The sequence below is a fragment of the Tiliqua scincoides genome, chromosome 3, assembly GCF_035046505.1.
Source record: "Tiliqua scincoides isolate rTilSci1 chromosome 3, rTilSci1.hap2, whole genome shotgun sequence".
Lineage (NCBI taxonomy): Eukaryota > Metazoa > Chordata > Lepidosauria > Squamata > Scincidae > Tiliqua > Tiliqua scincoides.
In genome coordinates, this window is record NC_089823.1 from 126147408 (window position 1) to 126171698 (window position 24291).

The following is a 24291-nucleotide window of genomic DNA, read 5'->3' on the forward strand; positions in this document are numbered from 1 at the left end:
AAAAAACCACCACCACCACCACCACCAGAGGATTATTTTTCCCCTTTGGCCCAGCCATGTCACTGCAACAAAGAAAATGGAACCACTGTTTAGGTTTTGAAAAAAACCTCAGAGTTGATGGGAAAGAAAAGATGCTTAGGACTTTGAACATCTGTAAACAAGAGGACTATAGGCCCCAGGGAAGTTGCCTTCTGCCTTCCCAGGATACAATCTCAGCAAACCAAAGACCAGCCTGGCCCTGGTCAGACAGAGAAGGAGCTACTGCAAAGAACTCACATCCCCATTCCCTGGCAGAGAGAATTCTGCTTCTCCAAACTGTCAATTCATCAGGGAGTGCAGATTCAAAGGGAAGTACTTTTGTTTAAAAAAGTACAAAATCTATTTTTAACTCTTTTTAGGGCGCAATCCTAACCCCCTTTCCAGCACTGGCATAGCAGTGCCAATGGGCCGTGTGCAGCATCCTGCAGTTGGGTGGTACTCACGGAGGCCTCCTCAGAGTAAGCGAATGTTTGTTCCCTTACCTCGGAGCTGCATTGCCCTTATGTCAGTGCTGGAAAATGGGTTAGCATTGTGGTCTTAATGAGGTTAAATTGTTTTATTGTTAGCTGCCTTGAGCATGGTAATAAGGCAGGACCTAATCAAATAAATACTGCAGTAGAGCAGGTATTGTTGATTTCCATTCCCATATTACCTGCCAAACTGATACATTTGTAATTAAAACAGATTATTACAGTCTCCAGTGCTTTCCCCTCTAAGGAAAAGTGACAATAGAAGATAAAGTCTTCTTTGATCTTCCCACTGCTCAAGGAAGGAGAAGCAATAAATTTCTGAAGGATTATAGGTGTCAGAAGGCACAAAACCATAGCTAAATTGCTCACAAGTACACATGCACCAAAATATGATTTCCAACATAAATAGATTTTCCCCTTGGAGTAAAAATAATATTGTTAGAAAAGGGCGAGAGAATATTTTCAATTTCTTTAGAATGCTGTGATCTATATTCTAATGCTATAATCTAAAATAATCCAGATATTTAATTTTCTCCTTACCTGTTGCTCATCCTCCATGACATTACTGGCAAATTCAAACATCAGGTCATTCTGTTGTACCGCAGCTGCCATAATAAAGCATTCCAAGGTTTCAGTTCCGTCTGAGAAAAGTGTTTCTTTAGAGTAAAGGAACAGAGGCTACCACCAAGAAAATGTTGTGTGAAACAGAAGACTTGGAAGCCAGCGTGGTGTCCAGATAGAGAGTCCTTGTACAGTTAGTTTTCTTAGATTTTATTCTTCACCAAGACAGTTGAAGAAATTATTTCATTCAATATTCTTCTCACCAGAAACCCCTAAAAGACATGAGCAGAATTAAATCAGCAAGTCATAAAATCAATACATTGTAGATGACACGAAGTCTGCCATTTCCTGATCTTTGGGGAGTTTACTAGTTTTACTTTAAAGAGGCAACTGCAAATAATAAACTTTTAGAAATTCTGAAGTGTACACACTTTTTTAAGCAACCAAGAAATGCCTTGAAAGTCCACAACAAGGTGGTCAAAAACAAACTACTGGATACATCAAACGTTACCACTTTATGCAGCATACTTTTTTCCTTCATGTGTAGATCTAATTCATAAAGTTTCTGAAGTGTTGCTTGTTAAAGAAGTGTCCAACTGTACCACACTGCAAACTCTAATTACAGCTAGGCAATATTCTAAAGTTTCAAAGAGATTCCTCCAACAATTTTAACTGAGCAGACATTTGGGCACTTTTTTTTTCCAATGCTCTGTAAATGCAGTGTGAGTATATTCTTATCTCTAACTCCGGCTTGTAAGCAGCAGGAAGGAAACACTGACCACGTCATGGCAAATGAGACATGCAAAAACGACATGCTAAGAAACTTGATAAACTGAAAAGCACTACAAATGTGATGATGTGAGAAAAGGAGTCTTAAGCAAGAAAAAGGGTTTTTAAAAAAATGAGGACATTTTGCTAAGATTATTTTACAGACTGATCAAACAGTCCATAACCACATAAAACTGAATTATTTTTTCAGAAGTCAAATATTTCCCCAGTATAGTTTCACTTATTTTATGTATTCAACCTTCTGCATTAATTTATATAAACTAGCTTTAAAAAGGCTTTCAGTCACTGCAAAGATTAAGGATTTGTCCTTTCTGTCACCTAAGAGATCACATACCTTAATACTGTGCACCAAACAATTCTAACTCAAACAATTTAGAGAGTGACATCTCCCTCACCCCCAGAAACACCTTAGGGGATGCACCTACAGTTTATCTGAAGAAGGCTAATTCCATGCTTGGGAACATAAGAAAAGGTATTGGGGATATTATAATGCCGTTCTACAAATCAATGGTAAGGCCACACCTGGAGCATTGCATCCAGCTCTGGCAGCCACATCTCAAAAATGATATAGTGGAAGTGGAAAAGGTGCAGAAAAGAGCGACCAAAATGATTATTTGACTGGAGCAGCTCCCTTACAAGGAAAGGTTACAGCGTTTGGAGCTCTTCAGTCTAGAAAAGAGGTGCCTGTGTGGGGACATGACTGAGACATACAAAATGATGCAGGGGATGGACAGAGTGGATAGAGACGCTATTTTCCATCTCACATAACACCAGAACCAGGGGACATCCACTAAAACTGAGTGTTGGGAGGACAGATAAAAGAAAATATTTCTTTACCCGGTGTGTAATCAGTCTGTGGAACTCCCTGCCGCAGGAAGTGGTGATGGCATCTTGCCTAGGTGCCTTTAAGAGTGGATAAGACAAATTTCTGGAGGAAAAGGCCATCAAGGAGTACAAGTCATGGTAGGTATGTGCAAGCTCCTGATTTTAGAAGTAGGCTACCTCAGAACGCCAGATGCAGGGGAGGGCACAAGGACACAGGTTGTGTCTTGTTGTCTTGTGTGCTCCCTGAAGCACTTGGTGGGCCACTGTGAGATACAGGAAGTCAGACTAGATGGGCCTTTAACCTGATCCAGTGGGGCTCTTCTTATATTTTTATCAAAAGGATGTCAATTCAGCAAATACCAAAATCACTAACATCAATTCTATTTCAGCAACAGTTTTTTAAGTACGATCCTGATGTACAACATTTAGATGAGTACACTACTTGTTGTGGAAAGCACACAACTAAATAAATACGATTGAGAAATTACATATAAATAACTTAGGGTTTCAAATATCCTGTTCATAGAATCCTGGAACAACAGAGTTATTCAAGCTCAAAACCAATTTCAATACTAAGACAGGCTCCAACATAGTACTTGAACATTTCAGAGACAGTAAACACAGAGCTGCAACTAGGGCGGAGCCTGAGGGGCACCTGCCCCAGCCCTACACCAAGCAGGAGTTCGTGACTGCCCCCAGGCTCTGCCCTGGTTACAAAGGCAGAGGCACTTGTTGCGGCAGCATCATACACCCTGGTCTTGGGAAAGTCCAGAAGTGATGTCATGTGACATCACTGTCGCCAAGTGCCACGGCAATCTGTAATGGCTCTGAGTATACATAATATAATATGTAAACATCAGGGCACATACATACATACATGCAGCAGAGTTATACCCAAAGTGGCTAATTTCGGTGCTCCTGTAGAAATATGGAGTATTTATACATAAATGTTGTCTTACTATTTAGAGCAGCGATTTTCAACCTTATGACCATAAAGCTTTTACAAAAGTACAGGGAGCCATGTTATCCTCGAGTTCAGCTTCTGTGGATCTCCAGTATCTGTGGGTGCCAAATGCCCCCCCCCCCAATCTCTAAGCCTGATCAGAACAAAACACCAGTTGGAACTGGAGGCTTTCTGAGGCCCACAGAAGCCATGTACTCGTGGCCATTGCGGGCCTCAGAATGCCCAAAAATACAAAAAAAATTACTTCCAATTTTATCATAAAACCAGAAGTTTATTTTTTTATTTTGGGGCATTCTAAGGCCTGCAGTAGCCACAGGTAGTCGTGCGCAGCATCTGTGGGCCTCAGAACACTTCCAGTCAGGTTTGGAGGTTGGGGGGCAAAAACTGCAGGTTTGAATACCTGCGGTTTTCCACATCTGCAGAGGTTCCAGGGACTGAACCCCTGCAGGTAATGAGGACCCCCAATACTGTGTTATTAGCAGCCACTGCAGTTCTAACAGTCCAATCCTACCTAAATCTCAACCTGTCAAAGCAGCCATGCCACATGAGCATGTGTGCTGCATCCTGGGGTGGTGGAGGTAGTCCTGGAGATCTCCTCCAGGTAAGGGGACACTTGTTCCCTTGTCCATGGGGTAAGCCCTCACTGCTGGGTATAAGCAGACCCGCGCCAGCTCACACAAGTCCGAGTGGACCCAGGAATGTGGATCAAATCAAGAAAGGGTGACAGGATAATAGTGGTGCCGCTGCTGCCAGTACCAACCTATTCCCAGCTTCAATCCTCCCTAATTTCCACCCTGTTCCTTCCCCTTCCCACCCTAGCCAATTTACCAGAATCAGGGTCATTGGCAGGTCATTGCCACTTTTGTGGGCTGCTTGCTATTTGTGGCAGTGACTTTGCTACACTGAATAGCCAATTGCTATCTGAGAGAACTGTAAAGGACTTTGTGCTGCCAGAAACCTATTTCTGCAGAACAAGGCCCAAATAAGTCTGTAGGCTGTAAGAGTACAATCCTATGCACACTTACCTGGAAGTAAATTCCATGGAACACAGTGGGATTTTTTCACAAGTGCACATGTAACAGCAATTCTCAAACTGTGGTGGGTGTGGTGGGCAATTTCAGGTGGGTCCGCATTCATTACAGTGTGCATTTTATTTTTAAAATATTAGACTTGATGCTACCATGGTATGTGATTGCCTTTGGGGAAATGTTACAGATCTGAACTATTAACAGACTACTATGTATATGCTTTTAACAATGGTAGTCAATGGGGCTTACTCATTGGTAAGTGTGGGAAAGACTGCTGCCTTTGGGTGTTTGGGGAATTATTTTTAAACAGATCAGCAAGTGCTTGGAAGGGTCAGGAGTATGGTTCTTTATTTCAAATAAATTTTTAAACTTATACTTATTGTAAACTTTTAATTCACATACTTAATTTAATTTGATTTTGTCATATGGGGGCACCAAACATTTTCCTGCTTGATTATGTCACTTCTGGCCATGACATCACTTCCAGGTTAATGACACCACTTCAGGTAGGTCCTGACAGATTGCTTTTCTACAAAGTGATTCTCAGTGCTAAAAAGTTTGAGAATCACTGATATACAAGATAGTGCTGTAAGTCTCTTTGGACCTCTAGGCCAGTCCTCTGGGTTGTTCTAGCTCTAAAACTCTATCCTTGCATTGATCTTACACAGAAAGCCTTGCCAGCAATACAATCTAGGCCTTTCCAATCTTGCTGAAGTGGTCCCTTGCTTTTCCCTTGGAATCATAGCTGAATGCTGAGAACGAATCTGTTGATCACTATCTACCATATGAGACAAAATTAAAACGGCAAGAGCTATTTATACCATAACAAACAGTGGTTGTAAAAAAAAAAAACAAATGAAGACAGAGACAACCACAAATTTTGTTACTTCATTCTAGAATAGTAAGGACTAGGTTTTATTATGTATAAAGTATTATATATAATCCTGAGGACCTCTGTAGTGCAAAGGATAAATCAATTTTTTAAACACACACAAGCCCACACAACTCATGTTTTGCCCTCTCCTGACCAACCACGCAGTGTCTGAAGGCCATATACAACAGGTTACTGTAAGTCTCTTAAGCTATATGTTGATATGAAAATACAGCTTTCCTCCCTCCCCCTCTGCCTCTCACTTGCTGTCAACTGTGACCAACTTGAACAGTCACATCATTTACGAGGTCAGCTGGTATGATTCAGTCAGACCAGAAATTCCAGTTTTTACACATTGCTGTCTAGCTTCCTTCAGGAGTTTGCCAGTCCTACCCTTGTGTCAGATTACAGGGAACCAGGATTTTAGACCTTGCAAAACAGCTAAACATATCACATACCTTGATCTGTCTATACCTGTTGCTTCACATTTAGCCTTGTTCAGTTCCAGTGGGAGATCCTGATATGAAATCATTTAAAAAACGTTCAAATACCCCTTACAACCATTAGGTATGGTCAGTAAAGGTAGAATTCATATCATTGTGGCAGTCAATGTTAAACAATTCAAGATAACAAAAGTGACATGTCATTCTTGGAACATGCAACAATGAATTTGCTCTGAATGTAAAAAGCTGATAACAAGCCAGTATAAAAGGAAACAAATCATCTTTCACTTGGGATCGTTTTCTGTGTTTGTAAAACAGATTTTAACACACCAGGTCCCCTTGATACTGATATCACTGATACTGGTGCAAGTTCATTTTCTTCTAAGATATGGGAAGTATAAGCAGTTGCTTTGATGACTGCCACCTACTATTAAGTTGTTATCCATTTGTTTTCCCTGCTGCGAGAAGCTGCCTACAGAAAGCATTAGTAGTTCTTGCTCTCGAGCACCATGGGCTTAGCTTCCTTCTACAACAACCCTGATGCCCTCTCACCCTCCTCCTCTCTTACCATTCTTCAACCACTATCACCATCAGGAAACTCCCTTTACTGTTGCTGTTTTCAAAAACTCCCTAGTGCTCACAACAGCTCTCCCAACTCTGTACAACATAATTGCTCTGGCCACTGAGTGTTCAACTCTCAGTATAAATTTTGTAACAAGGTTTGGAATTTGTTATGTACTTTATGCATCTCTGAATTATCGCTTACCAGGACTGAAAAGTAAGGGAGAAAAGCCAGAACATGTTACAAACATTATCCTTAACTAATGTAACTTTTCTCTTGAGTGTTGGAGAAAAAGCATCCACTTTACAGGACTGTCCTGGTCTGTAACAGTTTTTTTTTTCAAATGCTAATTGCAAACACTAACTGAAAACTGAACTTAAAAGATAAATTTTACAAATAAAAACAAAAGCACCACATGACCAGAAATACTTCAGACAGGGCCTATGAGAGGAATTTTAGCAGGGGGTACAAAGTTTCTTCTGGGTCCCTTCCCAAAGAAGAAGGGGGGCAATGGGGGCAGGCAGAACGGGGGGGGGGACAGGGCAGGAAAGGGTGCTGACAGCCACAATAGTCTTTGGAGCTCAGGTCTACTAGGTTTCTTGATGCAGTGTCCAGGTCTACTCGACCATGTGGCATTAGCAGCTAGATAAAGTAATATGGAAAACCAAACACATTCTTAAATCTCTCTAAAATTTTTGAAATATAGAAAATGGATTGGAGAATATTAGCATTATCATATTTAGGCTCACACTAGAATGGATCAAAATGAACTTCTGCAGCAGCTGTAAACCCACAGCTGGGTCCCTGAGCTTCTATACACTCCTCCATGGCTGTGAGATCCACAAGCCAAAGAGCTACTATAGCAGGCCAGTTTCTTCCCAGATTTGGCACTCTGTTAAGGAGGATCGTGGATACTTTGCTTGTGTGTATGGCTTGCAGCAGCAGTTAACACATGGTTGTGCCCCAGCATTATGAGCTGGTAGTTAGTTCAGGTAAGATAGGAAAATGTTAAATCCCAGGAACTTTCTAGGCCCCCTCCTTTGGCTTCTGGGCCCCCTTTCTGACCCTGGGACCGGTAAAAATTACCCCCTTTACCCCCCTCTCCTCGGCCCTGACTTCAGATGCACCTAACCTTCTACCAAGACACAAATAGAGATGTCAGTCACTAGGTGGCTGTGTTTCATAGGTCCTGGAGACCAGCCATAGAGTGCACTTCCAAGGGCAGCATGTTAATAATCAACATGTACTCTGGCAACTGTCTGTTACAAAGCCAGCCCTGCAAAACACACACCTTACCCAAACATACAGAACCAGTGAAACCTATCCTCCAGTGCTCTTTCCTACCTTACTCCAAGAGACTTAAAATGTTTACCACAAACCCTTTCAGGGTCATTTTAGGGAACTGAGAAAGAGCAGCACCACAGTTGCAGGACCCAAGTTTAAAAACACAACACAAACTAAAGTGGACAATAGTTCTATGGGCTAAAGATTGTAACACTGCATTTCTACACAGTCTTTACAGTTGGTCTCATTCAAATTTGTCTCCCAATTCAAAATGGAGGAAACTGTACACATGACACTAGCTGAAAAGTGTTGGAAACACAATTCAAGACCAGGATCGTTGACTGGAAGAGCTAGTTTTGTTGTGCCATCAATGTGTTTGGTCTTTTAGGACAGCTTGCTTCACATGTTTCTCCATCTCTAGGATCAACCTGGCTACTGATACTCCAATCTACTACAGAGAATGCTGAATTACACCCAGTGGGAAGTTCAAAAGCAAAATGAAATTAAAACTGGAGGCCGAACTGTACTGAAAACAGGCACTGACATCGCAGGCTTGTTTTTATCAACCAGCTTGACTTTTTGGAAGCAACATCTAGCATCCTTTGGAACTTACTCAGATGTCTTCAAAGTACTTACTTCAAATAAGGGTGGAATAGCAGTACAATCTTTACAGCATGTTTAGCAAGGCATTGTGCCCCCAGTTTACGAGTGGCTGCCAGACAGCCAGGAGAGTATTGTAGGATAAGAGTACTTACAAATGCAGGGTTGGTGTTTTGTTCATTTGTTATAACCACTTAGTGTAATGACAAACAACCAAATGACAAAATATGGCATTATCATCAAATTTAAAACTTGAAAAATAACTGCTTTTTTTCTTTTTGGTTAACACATTTTGCAATTAGGCAGTTATCTCAAGGAAATGAGTAGCATATAAATACATATGCCTGCAATCCCTATAGGTAGCATATAAATACATATGCCTGCAATCCCTATAGTTTAGAACTGGCTAACTTCTTCTACCTAACAGATTTTTTAAACTTAAAAACCCACATATTATTTCACCAAGCTAAACTGATCCAAATGAAAAACAAATTCAATTATCCTGTAAAATATTCCTACGGGTCAACCTAGAGAGTCTTTTAAAGCTCCAAAGCAATGAGAGAAGCAACTGCACTTCCCATGCCATTTCTGCACTGGTCACTTGGCTCACCCATTCTCCCTGTCTTTTGGAGCAAGCTGGCGGTTTTGCCCAGAAGCATGCATAGAAGCTAGGAGAAGAACAAGGCAAGGGAGATAGCAGCAATTTCATTTCTCACTTGTTCAGAACTTTTGGTAGGATTTCTGGGCTTATACCTGACAACCTTTTGCATTTCATATTATGCATCTAATAAGCATTGATGAAAATCAAATTTATATTTTTTTGCCATAGGCATGCAATTGCTTTGTCGTTAGCTCCAAATGGATTACAGATTCCGTGATATTTTGCGATGCTCTGAGACAGAATGCTGAGTAACTAACCACCAGCTTTTCAATAAATACTAGATCCTCTGACCTGGATTACTCTTGTAGCTCTTGCTCATTAGAGCCCACTGGCCTTTTCCACTAAATAACATCTGATAGTCGGTGAGTAAATATGAAATTGAATAGATAATAATATGGAAAACAAATCTCAATAGATTTTCTTAGGAGACTGTTACACAATGAGAAAAATGTAAGAGGAGTAATATCTTGGTTCATCTGTTACACTTCTAGTGGTCTAACTGACAGGAAGCAGACGCACAGCTATGAAGTACAAGTGACAAGTGTTTCCTGCCTCAGCTTCTGCCTCTTTCTTTTACACTTGCTGTACAACAGTTCATTAGTGCTGCCATAAGTGGCACACCTCTCAGAAGCAACCAGTAAAATATAGTACAAATTTACTATGGGGGAACATTCTGCCTGAAAGTTGTCACTAAAGTTTTGCCCATATCGTTTTTACTGACCTGAAAGAAAAATGGATATGCAGATGTTTCTCACTCCTTTTATTCCTTATCATAATTTTAAATTCTATTTTAATATTAGTTTTAATATTTGGCTGGTAACTGGAATCATAATGTACTTTGTTTAAAAATTTAAACAAAATTTAGTTTAAAAAATGAAAGTTAGAGATTTAAAAAAAAAGAACTGGGAAGGGGAGAAACTAATGCTTAAATTGAATACATTTAGGAGCAGATGCAATAAACACAAACTTTGATCACAGATGAGCGATACATGACTACAAAACTCTGAGCTAAAAAATGCAGAGAAATCATGCAATATGTCTGCAGAAAAAATTCTAATCATCTTTTTTATATAGCGTAGAAGATAACCAAATAGTAGGTATTCATAAGATTATCCTGTTAAAGTTATTACTAGCAGCAAAAAAAATTTGTAATCTTGTTGCTGGAACCAACATTCTACATATCTCAACAGGTATAGCTAACTAAAATCTGTGACCTGATCATGTCAAGACAGACATAACAAGTTTGTAAAAACTGAAAATGGAAAGGAACTTTCATCTTCTATGATATTTGGTCCCCCCTTTTGAATTTCTTACAGTTCCCAATGAAAAATCTGCTAAACCTAACAAACCATGGCATTTCATTGTTCTAGCTGCTGTCATGAGTTTGGTATGTGACAAATTGTAGTTACAAGCATATTTAAACTCTTCTGTGTTTATATCTGATTTGTGCCGTTTGTCTTTCTCTGCTTTGTCTTTTGATTTGTTATACTCAGTTTCTGAATTAAAAAAAAAAATTTTTTTAATCAGCAAGAGTTGGGTTTTTTTGTTTTATCAGCAAGCACCTCAAGATATAGCAACAAACTTGGGTGCAAACTTCTCACTGTTGAATATCTCCAATAACCTGCAGCTCTCACATTATGTCAACATACTCTACTATTGAAATAGACAAAACAGGATGTTCAGAGGTATATATTGGTGCATATTTATATTTTAAATTGCAAGGATTTTTTAAAAAAATTATTGAAAATACTGGAACACTGTCAGCTAAACACTGTAGAAACTTTAATGTTCATAAAAGTGAGGGCAAGGTAGTAGCCGGACAAACAAATCTAACCAACCAACAGGCAAATGAAGCAATGGGGGTTCCTTTAAGGAACCGTGCGTACATATTTGCACATTATCATCAAAAGTCACACAGTAAGGTAATGGCAAGCAGTGAGCCAAAGAGCTTCCAACGTGTAATAGCCACTTCTATAAAATTGTGGGAAGAAGAGGAGGTCTGTTAAAGGAACTGAAACATTCTTGAGAAGCCTGGTAGATCTTACTTCTCAGTACATTGTGCATCAGTTGTGACACATGTCTCATTTGTACTTTAGAAATCGAAACCAAACACTTTACTTACTATAAGCAAAAAGACCCATTACACTCCTGGGACTAGAATTTCTATATCATGATCTGAATTACAAAATACTACCACAAATTATAAACACAAAGACAATTGGCATCCATATTTGGTCCCTCACCAAAGGCTACTGAAAACACAGTCAGGGAATTAGAGGGCAGGTCCTCTCCTGGATTGAGACCTGGTTGAAGACCAGGAAACAGAGAGTGGGTGTCAATGGGCAATTTTCACAATGGAGAAAAGTTAAAAGCGGTGTGCCCCAAAGATCTGTCCTGGGACTGGTGCTTTTCAACCTCTTCATAAATGACCTGGAGACAGGGGAGAGCAGTGAGGTGGCTAAGTTTGCAGATGACACCAAACTTTTCCTAGTGGTGAAGACCAGAAGTGAGTGTGAGGAGCTCAAGAAGGCAGAACTGGCAGAATGGGCAGCAAAATGGCAGATGCATTTCAATGTAAGTAAGTGTAAAGTCATGCACATTGGGGCAAAAAATCAAAACTTCACATATAGGCTAATGGGTTCTGAGCTGTCTGTGACAGATCAGGAGAGAGACCTTGGGGTGGTGGTGGACAGCTCAAGCAAGTGTAGACCCAATGTGCGGCGGCAGTAAAGAAGGCCAATTCTATGCTTGGGATCATTAGAAAAGGTATTGAGAACAAAATGGCTAATAATATAATGCTGTTGTACAAATCGATGGTAAGGCCACACCTGGAGTATTGTGTCCTGTTCTGGTCGCTGCACCTCAAAAAGGACATAGTGGAAATGGAAAAGGTGCAAAAGAGAGCAACTAAGATGATTACGGGGCTGGGGCACCTTCCTTATGAGGAAAGGCTATGGCGTTTGGCCCTCTTCAGCCTGGAAAAGAGACGATTGAGGGGGGACATGATTGAGACATACAAAATTATGCATGGGAAGGATAAAGTGGATAGAGAGATGCTCTTTAAACTCTCACATAACACCAGAACCAGGGGACATCCACTAAAATTGTGTGTTGGGAGGGAGGATTAGGACAGACAAAAGAAAATATTTCTTTACTCAGCGTGTGGTCGATCTGTGGAACTCCTTGCCGCAGGACGTGGTGATGGCATCTGGCCTGGATGCCTTTTAAAGGCAATTGGACAAGTTTCTGGAGAAAAAAATCCATTATGGGTTACAAGCCATGAGGCGTATGTGCAACCTCCTGATTTTAGAAATGGGTTATGTCAGAATGCCAATGCAAGGGAGGGCACCAGGATAAAGGTCTCTTGTTATCTGGTGTGCTCCCTGGGGCATTTGGTGGGCCGCTGTGAGATACAGGAACCTGGACTAGATGGGCCTATGGCCTGATCCAGTGGGACTGTTCTTATGTTCATAAGGATAAGGGCTAATAAGCAGAGACTAAACCCAGACAAGACAGAGGTCCTCCTGATCCAGAAACCATGACTGGGGTATTAGATGCCTCACACTGGATGAAGTTGCACTTCCCCTGAAGGAGCAGGTGCACGTCCTGGAGGTCCTGATGAATTCACAGCTGCTCTTGGATGGCATGGTGGCAGATGTGGCTGGGGAACATGCATCACCCAGCTTCAGCTGGTGCATCTGTTGCAGCCATATCGGAGTCAGTCAGATCTGACTATGGTGGTCTGTGATATCCATGCCCCTGGGGACGTCACAGGGCAGGGCTTCTCCCAGGGGCCAACAAGGGGCTGCGGACTTAATCCGCCGGTGCAGATCATGAGGAGCCGAGAAAAGTGGTTTGCTGACATGGTTTAATTGCGTTGCTTTCACATTTATCAGGGGCCTTGTTACTTCACAAGGACCCCTGCCACAAGTCTCTTAACATGACAGATGATGGAGTCTTTGATCTCCCAGGTAAGTAGCTTGATCGCTTTGCATGCTTCTGGAAGTCTTGGTGTTCTGAGGATGGTAGCTCAGGGGTTCACAGGGTATTGTGCTGGGGTGTCCAGGAGTCTTTCCGGCCCTTCCAGGAGGCTTCCCTGCTGCCTCCGCAAGTGCCAGTCCCAGAGTGTAATTTGGGGTCAGAATGGATGGTCACCAGGGAACCCAATGCTGTTGAGGCAGGCGGCTGCTCACACTGCTGCCAGCCATGGTGTCCTCCAGGGGCACTGCCAGTGCACTCCCCCAGGTCTGAGTGGCCAGCCCAGGTGGGGTGTGGGACTGCCCACCTGCTCCAGTCCTTCCCCCCGCCTCCCTGGAGCCTCGGGAGGTGCCTCCCTCCTGGCCAGTAGTCAGGCTCCTTATGAGCCCTCTCCCCATGCCTCCCGGCCCCGCCCCTTCCTCTCTCGGGCCGGGCCTGAGATCTCATGAGATCTGGCTGCTGCTCCTGGACCCTGTTGAGGCCGGGGATCATTCCGCCTGGGTGGGCTCGCCTCTCCCAGCCATCCTCTTGTGGCAGGTTCACCTCCTGCCTCCGTCCTGCTGCTTCCCCTCAGGGGGTTCTTCCTCCGCCCAGGTAGGTGCCTGGGCGTCATGGTCTATGCCTTAAATTACATCACATTTAGATTACTTTATCACACTGTATGTGGGGCTGACCATGAAGATTGTTTGGAAATTGCAGCTGGTTCAGAATGCGGCGGCCCATGGATTACTAGGGCTTGGCAGTTTGATTCTGTTGGGGTGCTGCTCCTGTAACTGCATTGGCTGCTGATTCATTTCTGAGTCTTTCAAGATGCTGGTTTTGACCTACAAAATCCTACACGGCCTAGGAGTGGATACCTTCAGGACTGCCTACTCCCATACAGTCTGGCCCATCCCCTTAGGTCAATGGTTCTCAAACTCCCTTGTAGAGTTTTTCAATCACTAAGTCTTTGTAGGCACTGAGGGTTTTTCTTCAACTCACCCCCCCTTGCACCAGCCTCCTATGGGCACAGGAAACCCTGTGGAGCCCTCTGCAGGGCTCTCCGCATCTCGGAATGTTCAAAACCCACATCCAGTTTTGCAATCGCAACTCAGAAGTGAGTTGCAATTGCATTTTTTGAACATTCCAAGATGCAAGAAGTCCTGAAGAGGGCTTCACAGGGCTCCCTGCACCTCACGGAGGCTGGTGCAAGGGGGAGAAGTTGAAGAAAAAGCCCCTCAGTCCCTGGCAGCGGCGTGATCCTGAGGAACGTGCTGTTGCCATCCAGCCCCTCACCCAGCCCTTAAAGAGAAAGGGGCAGTGGTTCTTGGACTGGTGGGTCATGACCCACCAGTTTGAGAATCACCGCCTTAGGTCATCTGGCTGGGCCCTGCTAAGACTTCCACTGCCATCCAAGGTAAAGGGGATGGCAGTGAGAAACCCTGTTGTGGCACCACACCTCCGGAACGTGTTTCGCTGTTGTGGCACCATACCTCTGGAACGTGCTTCTAGAGCTCACCAGCCAAAGTCCAGCCCATGTAGAGCTTGGCTTGGGAGGCAAAGCCTCCCGCCCAAGTCACCACATGCTGAAAGGAGAATGGTGGTGCCACCTGCCTGTGCTTACAGAGCACTAGTGCAGCTGCACAGCACAGGGACACTTCAAGCCCAACCGAATTACTCTGTTATTCTCCAGTCAGAGCACAGAAAACTGGGCAAGAGGCGTTGCCAAGCTGAGCTCCAGGTGCTCTGCAACTGGAAGTTTGGCAGTGTTGTGATGCCATCACCAAATGTTCAGCCCTTTAAAAGGAAAGGTTGCCAAACCCTGTTCTAAGCAATTTACGATCAGCCTTCCCTGTGGAGCAGTTCTGACGAGGCTTAAAAACATTTCTATTTCAACTAGCTTTTGATGGTGGACAGTAGGGGGTTGCCTCACTGCAGTTAAAATCTCCAAATTGCTAATACAGGTCCAGCCTATTTATACATGGATTTGATTCAACTCGAATGGCCCTTGCAAATCAGAAGGAATGTGCTGATCCCTGGAGAAGGGAAAAAATGCACCCCTTTAAAATCAGTTTTAAAAAACTGAACAGTCCTTTAACAATAGCCTCCTTAATGAGGGGGGGGGAGCTGGCTGACAATCCAACAATCCTCTCTCTCCAGGCAACCCCTCCCTTCCCCCTGAGCACTGAAAGAAAGGTGATCACTTTGCATTGGTGAAGGGAGGGACCTAGTAAAGCAGGACTGATTGATGGGTTGTCTTAATGATTATTATCTTACATCACAAAGGTCAAGGCTGCTTTTAAATCACTGGAGCAAAGAAACTTTGTTTTTAAAATTGACTTGCTATAGTGCATTTTTTGCCATCAACATGAGTGCTTGGAATGGAACCCAGCAAAAAAATGAGGCTCAACCTGTACTGCCTGTTTTATTGCTGCTATTTTACTGCCTGCTGTTTTAAAAAAGCAGACTGCGATGGTTTGGCCATGTCTGCTGAATGAACACCAGTCGGCTGCCATACAAGCTTCTCTGGCAAGAGCAACCCTACCGGAGGGTTCATTAAGCAGTACAGAAGAAAATATGGCTCAAACACATTGAGGAAGATCTAAGGAACCAATGATTGACCATCAATGAGGCTAGACATATCACTACCAATAGCCAAGAGTGGAGGCATATTATGAATGACACATAGACTCCAGTAGCACATACAGCAGCCTATTGCTGAGAGGATGACCTGCTCCCCAGCTATGCACTAGCTAAAGACTAAAGAAGAATTTCTGAGTATGCAAAGCACTTCATATGTATAACCTTGATGCAGTCCTTACAATAATCCTATAAGGTGAGCAAATATTCTTTGTTTGCAGCTAAGGCTCAGAGGGTGTGGTTTTCTTAAGGTCATTGAGTGAGTTCACTGCAGAGGAGAGATTCATACCAGGGAATTCCCAATTTGCAGTTCAGTCTTTAGTCACTATGCTACACCAGCTCTACAAATGCCTAACAATAAATAATAATGTCATAAAATACAAATACCTGATTCTGAAACAGCAGTTTTAAAAAAAAGCATTGAAAATGGTGGTGAAACAATTCAAAAGACCTGGGAGAAGAAAAAGGTATTTGCCAGTATATACCAGTATAAGACAACAGCATAATGAGCAGGTAAGCCTTCCTGTAAGAACTCATCTGAAATGCAATGGGGAAATGGAAGTCTACATTTCATCTCTCTCAAGGAGACTAGAAGCCACACATGGTATTGTACCACTTCGACTGCCCTACTGTTTGGCCCAGAACAAACAATGAATAAAATGAAGGCAGCCATTTTTTAATTTACTTAAAAAAAATTACTTTGGTTAAACTTTTAAGGCTTAAAATGCTTTTTTCTTGACTAAGTTGTTTTGGTTTTTTTTACACAAAATTATGAAAGGTTTAGGTTGCCTCTCTCATTATTTAAGCCTCTCTCATTATTTATGTGACTATGTGGTTAATATGGAAGAAAAAGTGGAAGAGAACTGTTTGTAATGCAATGAACATTATTAATAGATGATATAGATTTAACATACTGATTGAATGAAGAGCTGCAAAAATGCCCTTTGTAACACTCACTATAACAACACCTGAGAATTCAATCTAACAGCTCTAATTCATTAAAGCAGTGGTTCTCACACATTTAGCACTGGGACCCTCTTTTTAGAATGAAAATCTGTCAGACCCACTAGAAGTGACAATATTAAACAGGAAAATTTAGGGTACACAAGGGTGGTATATTTATTGGCATATCTTGATATAAGTAACTTAGCCAATACAAAATAAGTCACCACTCTTTCAACAAACACAGCAAACAAATGTATTCAGTTAACCGAAAACTGAATGTAGAACAGGTTGAACCTCAATATCCATGGGGGATCAGTTCTTGGATGCTCCCACAGATACAGAAACCTATGGATAATGGAATTCACAGGTAGGGTCCAATAGGATCTTTGGATGCAACTGGAAGCCCCTTTTGGTTGCATCTAGAGGTTTTCTGAGGCCCACAGAAGCCGTACACTGCCTCCCTGGGCCCCAGAAAGCCCCCCAAATGTGTTAGAAAGGCACTTCCAGTTTTTGTGAACTTCCTGTTAACGTCGATCTAGCCTTTTCAAGCATTCAGGCTGCCAGCAGACCATCTGCACATCACTATAAGCTTGAATGCTTACAGCAAACTGTAAAAAGAAAACCATTTTTGCCCCATAAGGATCTGAACTATGTTAATTGTTGCATGGGGGGGCACATGGGGGCCCCTGGATCTACGGATAATTGAATCAGTGGATATTGGGCCCTGCCTGTACACACGATCTTCATTCAGAACTATAGGTGCTACTTCAACACTTCAACTCTTTAGTGATGACATTTGCAAGTAATACATATATTTAAACATCTGAAAAAGATCAACCATGCTTTTAACCACCATATAATCTGCATAAAATCAGTAGGTGAAAGCGTTTACAGCATGGAGATAAGCATGGGACTCTATTATTTGTAGATTAAACTGCTCTTTAAAAAAGCTGGCAACTTTAACTTGAAGCCAAAAAGATATGAGCAGCTGTAGATAGTATCATTTAAGTAGCATTAAAAGATGTTCCAATAAACTTAGAGCATTGGTTGTTCTTCATCAGGAGAATATTCAAGGAGAATGCTTCCTCATACTCCAAAGGAAGTTACTGACAATTTAGGTCTTCTAGAGACCTTCTGATAACTACAATAGTTACCTTTATCATCGCTGGTGCTCCAAAAGTTGTTTGCTGCTGATACCAAATCAGCATACCATTTAGTGTATTGTAAACAAGCAAGAGATGCTCATAATTCTGCCCAGTTCATGGAAGGTTCACTGCCCTCCATTCCTGTTGACCCACTGCACAGAACTCTCTGTATCATGGTTAGAAAATGAGTAGAGTACATCACATTTTCGTTAGGGGGAAGCTTGAAGGAGCAAAGGGAGTTCAATGGCACTTATCCATGTTTAGACTGTGGCCCAAGGGCCATTGTTAACTGGGCAGGAAGGAAGAGTGCTTCTGGCCAACTTCTAAGTGCACTGCAAACCTCAGGTTATGGACTACAATTTGAAGCAAAAAAAAAGCATCCTGAAGTTTAACATAGCACAGAGTCGTTGTGTGAAAGGGCACAGAAGCTTGAGGAAGACATTTGAATTAAATTTCACCACAAGTTAATGTTGCCTTATCTAGTCTAATAACCATCTTGAATAGCTTTAGTCTACATTTTTCCTTCACAAAGTATATGTAAAACTTTAAACGGTAGTGAACTTCTGATACTAGAGCTTTATTATTATTATTATTATTATTATTAACAGTATTTATATACCGCTTATCAACTAAAAGTTCACAAAGCGGTTTCCAGAGAAAAATCAAATAACTAAATGGTTCCCTGTCCCAAAAGGGCTCACAATCTAAAAAGATGCAAAAAGAACACCAGCAGACAGCCACTAGAACAGACAGTGCTGGGGTGAGGTGGGCCAGTTACTCTCCCCTGCTAACTTATTTTCAAGGACAAGTTTAATTATTCTTCTTCCACATAAGAGGTACCTGTACTTAAGGGGAAAAAAATTAGATTTTTACACTTAATAATAGAAAGGCAGAAAAGTTAGAGTCTCAGTGATCAGCAACTGGATGCCCACACCTGGCTGAATTAGTCCAAAAATCCTTTCTAACTCTGGTAAACAGTTCAGCAGCCAACAGAAGCAGATTCATGGACTGAGCATGGGCTTTCCCTTCCCACACCAATATCAGCACGATAGGTAGGATGGACACAGCACTATCTAGAAAGAGTTCAAGATTAATGTGCATTTCACACGATCAACCAAGCTGCACACCTGATAGCATCTAATTCAGAAGTAGAAGCCAGAACTCAGGCAGTAGCAGTCAACAGGAGGCAGCTGTAGCAGTGCAACATTTTCAACAGCTACCCTAAAGTCTCCTGGTAAAATATCATCAGAAAAGGACAATCCGATACAATAATTTACTTTAAACATGCACTAGTAGGAATTGCTATGTTTGAGGTAATGACCAAAACACTGAAATGACAACAACAGTTCCAGGGTTAGAAATACACCACACTTTCTGAAAACTGATTCTACTTACTGGAAACATTTCTGCCAATAGCCCCATGTTTTCATCCAAAAGTACAACAACTTAACACTACAGGTCTAACTAGCTATTCTTGATTCTCCACTACTTCATCTCGGGATAAAATCACTCTATAAATACTGATTAGCAGATCATTATTTCAGGCATGCAGAGGTGTGCCATGTTCACAATTCAATGCAGGCTACAATAATCAGGGTGTGCCTGTGGATATTTAGGAAGGGAATGAAAAGGTACACAATGAAAGAATCTGATATTTCAACAAGGGGGAAAAAACCAGCACTGTATCCCAACTTGTGCTCATGCCATTGTGGCATTCCCCATCCCATCCTCCCAAGCCAAATCAGATGGTTGGGACACAGGGAGCAATTTCCTCCATACAGCATAAGCATCTAGTTTTTGGAAATTTCCTCTCCCTCTGCAGCTCACTGCACTCCAGCCTATCCCATTCCCAAGGATTCCTCAACCCTCACAGGAGCAGCTTTGGGTGGAGGGTGGCTGAGGGAGATGGAGGAAAATGTTTCATTGCACTTCTGTCACTGCAAGAACATACGTTAGGATCGAACCTGTGATTGGTAACTTATGCATTGTGGACACACAGAAGACCTGTACAGTACTCTTATTGGAGAGATGTCTATTATTCTAAAGCTCAGCTGCAAAAAAAGCTGCAATGGGTTCTTGTGGAAACACCACTTCCTTTACTGCTATTCTCTTTTTTTTTTAAATTGTTTTGTGCAATGTACTCCCTACATTGAATTTTTTAAAAGATAAAAATAGCAATCAACTGAGCAACAGTTTTCTACATTATGAGCTACCATGGAAGTCAGCATGTTAGTTTACTGTACTTCTTACTTATACAAATCCTAAGAAAATGCTAATCAGATTTTAACTCCTGATATCATGACATGGATAATAACTGAATGGACAAGCTAGAGATTTAAGTGTTTCCATTTCTATGCTCTAAACAGACAAACATCAACATAAAAAACAATAATACAAGGTCTATAATGGAGTGGCTAGCCATTCTGGGGTGATTTCCAAACACATTCGAGTTACAAAAGACTACATACTTGTTTCTTTTACACACAGGGCGTATGGAATCTGCAAGATGATACCAAGCACAGACACTCCAAAATCTTACCTGCTTTTCCTTTTTTATTTCACGTATATACAGTGTGCTTCTCAGTCCTTGCCATTGTGGTATTATTATTGTTACAATTAATAAAAATATTTCAGTACCTCTTTTCAAGAAAACAAGTTCACAAAGCGGCTTACAGAGAAAAGCCAACTAACTAAATGGTGCTTGGTCCCAAAAGGGCTCACAATCTAAAGATTAAAAAAAAAACACCAGCCAGTCAGCCACTAGAAAAGATGCTGTGCTGAAGTAAAGACAGATAGTTACTCCCCCCCGTGTCGAATATCAGGTGAGGACCACTTGAAAAAGTGCCTAAAATGTCTCTTAATATGCACAGGCACTGTTCACAAACGGGCAATGTTTCTGTGGCTTGCACACTAACTGTTCTCCTGGGCATGCTAGTTGTGCATTTCTTTGGGTCCCAGACATGATCTGGATTTTTTCCACACATTTATTTCTTTAACACACACCACAACTACCCAACAGCACAGTTTACTAAAATGTAGGCAATGCAGTCACTTAAAACATGAGATGCTAAGAAAGCTGATGACAAAAACACAAAGGTTGGAACTAGGCAGCAGTGCCCCAATTTGGAGAACATCTATCTTTTCTCCCCTCAGAGGAGCAGAGTACTACTATCAAGACTTACATCTTGGTAATGGTAGCTCTAATACTAAGGTGAACAGCCCCATTGCATTCCCATACACACTGACAACATTACTGGCAGCCTTTCTCCTGGCATTACATCTTCTGTTTTGAGAAATCTGACCTGGTTTTAAAAGTTGAGCAAGTTTTGTTTTCAGCTGAACAAGAAAAATAAAGAGGCCAGGCTGTCTTCAACAACACTTCAGCTAGCAGAGTGGTAAATATTGCCCCAGACAAGTAGAATACTCCACTTAATATCTTTTAGGGAAATCAGCATTTTGACAAGTTTAACACATAAGGTAAGTAATTTAAAACCTCATGTACTCTTCTCCCACCACAACAGCTTCTAAATGCTGCACTGCCCCTCCTTAATCCCAACCCCAGACATTTTATTAATGTCACCACACAAACTCCTCTGTGTAATACATTTCGTAGAATGTCATTACCAATATTAAAGAGTAAAAGCCTTCGATAATGCAATTACACACTTCTTATTCACTCAAAACTGATTATTTTCCATTTTAATTCTTTTTAAGCTCAGGTACAAAGAAATAACACTTTGGGTCAACTCAATTTACTAATGTGTCAACTGAAGCATTTTCAGGAGGCCTACCTAGTCCATGCTTTTAAAAAAAAAACCTAAACACATATCACTGCTTTTATAAACAAGAATGCACAGACTGCTGGGTTTCCACAGCTGATTTTTGCTACATTCATTCCCCTAATTCAAAAGCATAAAATGCATTTAGGTTTTATTTATAGGTGAATCAATTAGGCTCACAAGCACCCTTACAGCCATTTTTATTTTGTATCTAGCTAACTGACTGAGCTCCAAAAGGAAATTTTAGTTTTTCCAGGTTCACCCTCCAAACAGGATTTTTCCCAACACATTTAAATATGAACACTACATTACAGTCTCTATTCCTTCTTCTTTGTTAAATGCTATCAAGCATGGAACTCAGTTTCATTTATTAATTGAAGGGAAAAAAGCACAGCCATATTTGTGTCTGAAACTCAACAAGTACTCCAACTCTTCTACTAAAATCTATACACTCAAGTTACAGAGTCTTTACCGAATCAAGCCAATTTTAAAAAATTACCTTGATCCAAGTTGTTTGCAGGGTCCCAAAAGTTAGACAGTAACAAGAAATCCAACAGTTTTGTGCAGTTAAAATGGCTACTGTAGATTGGGGAAGTGGTGTCTGTGCTTCAGCTTATGAGTCATACATGAAACTAAGTGTTTCTCAGAGAGGCACGCCCAGGTTGCTGTGGGCCCAATTACTCCGCCAGGTCAAACATGCAAATCTTCAGGTAAGAGGGGAAAAGGAGAACAATCTGAATCAGCCAGCCACACCTTAACTAGCAAGAGCAAAGGCCGAATGATCGCTGCAGCAAAGTGGAGCACACAGACAGCTCACACAACAAATGGGCAAAGAAAAGCTGGAGCAATTTATGCAGCACTATCAGATCTACTTCCCTGCACTCTGTAATAAAAGATAAAAGAAGTATTTCAAATAAAGAGCATTTTGGTGTTCTGAGAAGTTAATGATCAATCATCAAATCCTTTATACTGTAAAGCAGTTTAACACCATTTTGACAAATTGTCACAACAATAATTGTTTTTGTATATAACAATTTGTATATTAATTTATTTCAATTAGACTGCAGTGAAATAATGATTTTTCTCAGAGCAGTAATTACACTGCACATGACTAGCCTTGAACTGCATAATTTAGAAAAAAAGGAATAGCAAATTAAGTTCTATTGCTGTATACCTGAGATATTCAATCTGTGCCTCAGGGCTCCCTAGGGAGGTGTGGCTAGCCCCCAGGTGGGTCATGAGGCATCTTGGGGAGAGAGGTGACTGTAGCTGCTCTGCTCAGCTGCACGTGCTGCCTCCCTACTTGCTGCTTTTCTGTGCTGTGAATGAGGTGGGTGGGGCAGTGTGAGGTGGGGAAGGCTTGTGAAACATGGTGAGGGGAGGTGGGAGAGAAGGCTGGCTGGGTAGCAGCAGAGGTGCTGCATCTCATCAGCACAGCACAAGCTTTGACTCCAAAAATTGATTAAAAATAAAAATACCCATTCCTTTTCAGCCATCCCCCTTTTTCCTCCTGCCTCCTTTTGGGGGGAGGATACTTCCCATGTTGGCTGCTATTGTAAGACAAAAGGCACAATTCTAGCTAGGTCTACTCAGAAGTAAGTCCTAATGTGTTCAATGGAACTTACTCCCAGGAAAGTGAGGTTAGGATTGCAGCCAAAAGTCTCTGGGTCTCAGTTTCACAAGCAGATACAAACAAAACAAAGTATTCCCCTCCTCCAGCAAATTTCATCACTTCTCCCCCTCTTACAAAAAAGAAAAAACGTCCCTTTCCAAAACCCTCCAGGTGTGCTGCTAACAAACCCAGGGCACAATCCTAACCTTGTCTACTCAGAAAATGGCCTATTTTGTTCAATGGGGCTTACTCTTAGATAAGTGTGGTTAGGATTGCAGCCTCAGAGTGCTGGCAGCTCTGCTGAAGATTTGACTTCTCTTGCTTTTTTGTTTCTAGTGTATAATTATAACACCTTCATCCCCATTTAGGGGGTAACTGAGGTGAGGTGATGTAACGGGGAGCCGTGGCCAATGGCCACAAGGATCAGGGAAGTTCGAGAACCACTGCTGTATACTATACCTTGCTAAGGATGCTTCCAAACCAGAGCAGTTTATGCTACACATTCCTACAGTCAAGAGCCGCCTAAAATATTCACTCAAAAGCATGGTCCTTTCCCATTCTAACTGGAGACTATTGCTTCAGTTAACCTGTTGCTGAAATACTGCAAGTTCATACCATTTGATTGCTTCTCCATTCTGCATGGGTAAGGAATTTGTGCTGAAGTGTCCAGGCTGTCCCTTCAGTAGCTCTTTGAATTGTCCCAATGTCAGCTTCTTTTTGTAGGGAATCTTGAATAACTTATTAAAGCAAGAAAAAATAATGATGAGAGAAAATAAAGTATCTCCCCCCCCCCCCATACACACACACTGTCCATGGACAAGAAACTGACATTGGGCAATTAAGGGCAAACTATAGGTTATTCAACAGTAACTCTTCACCCATGCTGGTAGAGAGATCTTTAGAGGTAGTTTGGAAACCTTTAAAGCCTTGATGAACACACACACACACACACACAATTAATATAAAAACCTTATATCATGTACAGATGGCACAGCTGTTTTATTCTTGTTTTTATTGTTATCTTCAAGTAAGATTATATCTGACCTTCCAAAACAAATTGAAGCAATATGGGGAAAACAAATGAAGCAATATTTTAAAAAAGCAACAAGAATCTAT

At 41.6% G+C, this 24291-nt stretch overlaps 1 protein-coding gene across 4 annotated transcripts in view; it reads right to left on the reverse strand.

Annotated features, from left to right (window-relative positions):
• The window catches only part of ELF1 (E74 like ETS transcription factor 1), a 76998-nt gene that overhangs the window by 32949 nt on the left and 19758 nt on the right, over nucleotides 1-24291 (reverse strand). For 2 of the 4 annotated variants that reach the window (XM_066621873.1, XM_066621875.1), the window contains exon 2: nucleotides 1050-1342. In XM_066621873.1, the coding sequence (XP_066477970.1) occupies nucleotides 1050-1121 (72 nt within the window). In that variant the 5' untranslated portion in view covers nucleotides 1122-1342. Of the gene's footprint in view, nucleotides 1-1049; nucleotides 1343-1598; nucleotides 1737-22062; nucleotides 22142-24291 lie in introns of those variants that run through there. The other 2 variants (XM_066621874.1, XM_066621872.1) reach the window with 2 other exon arrangements.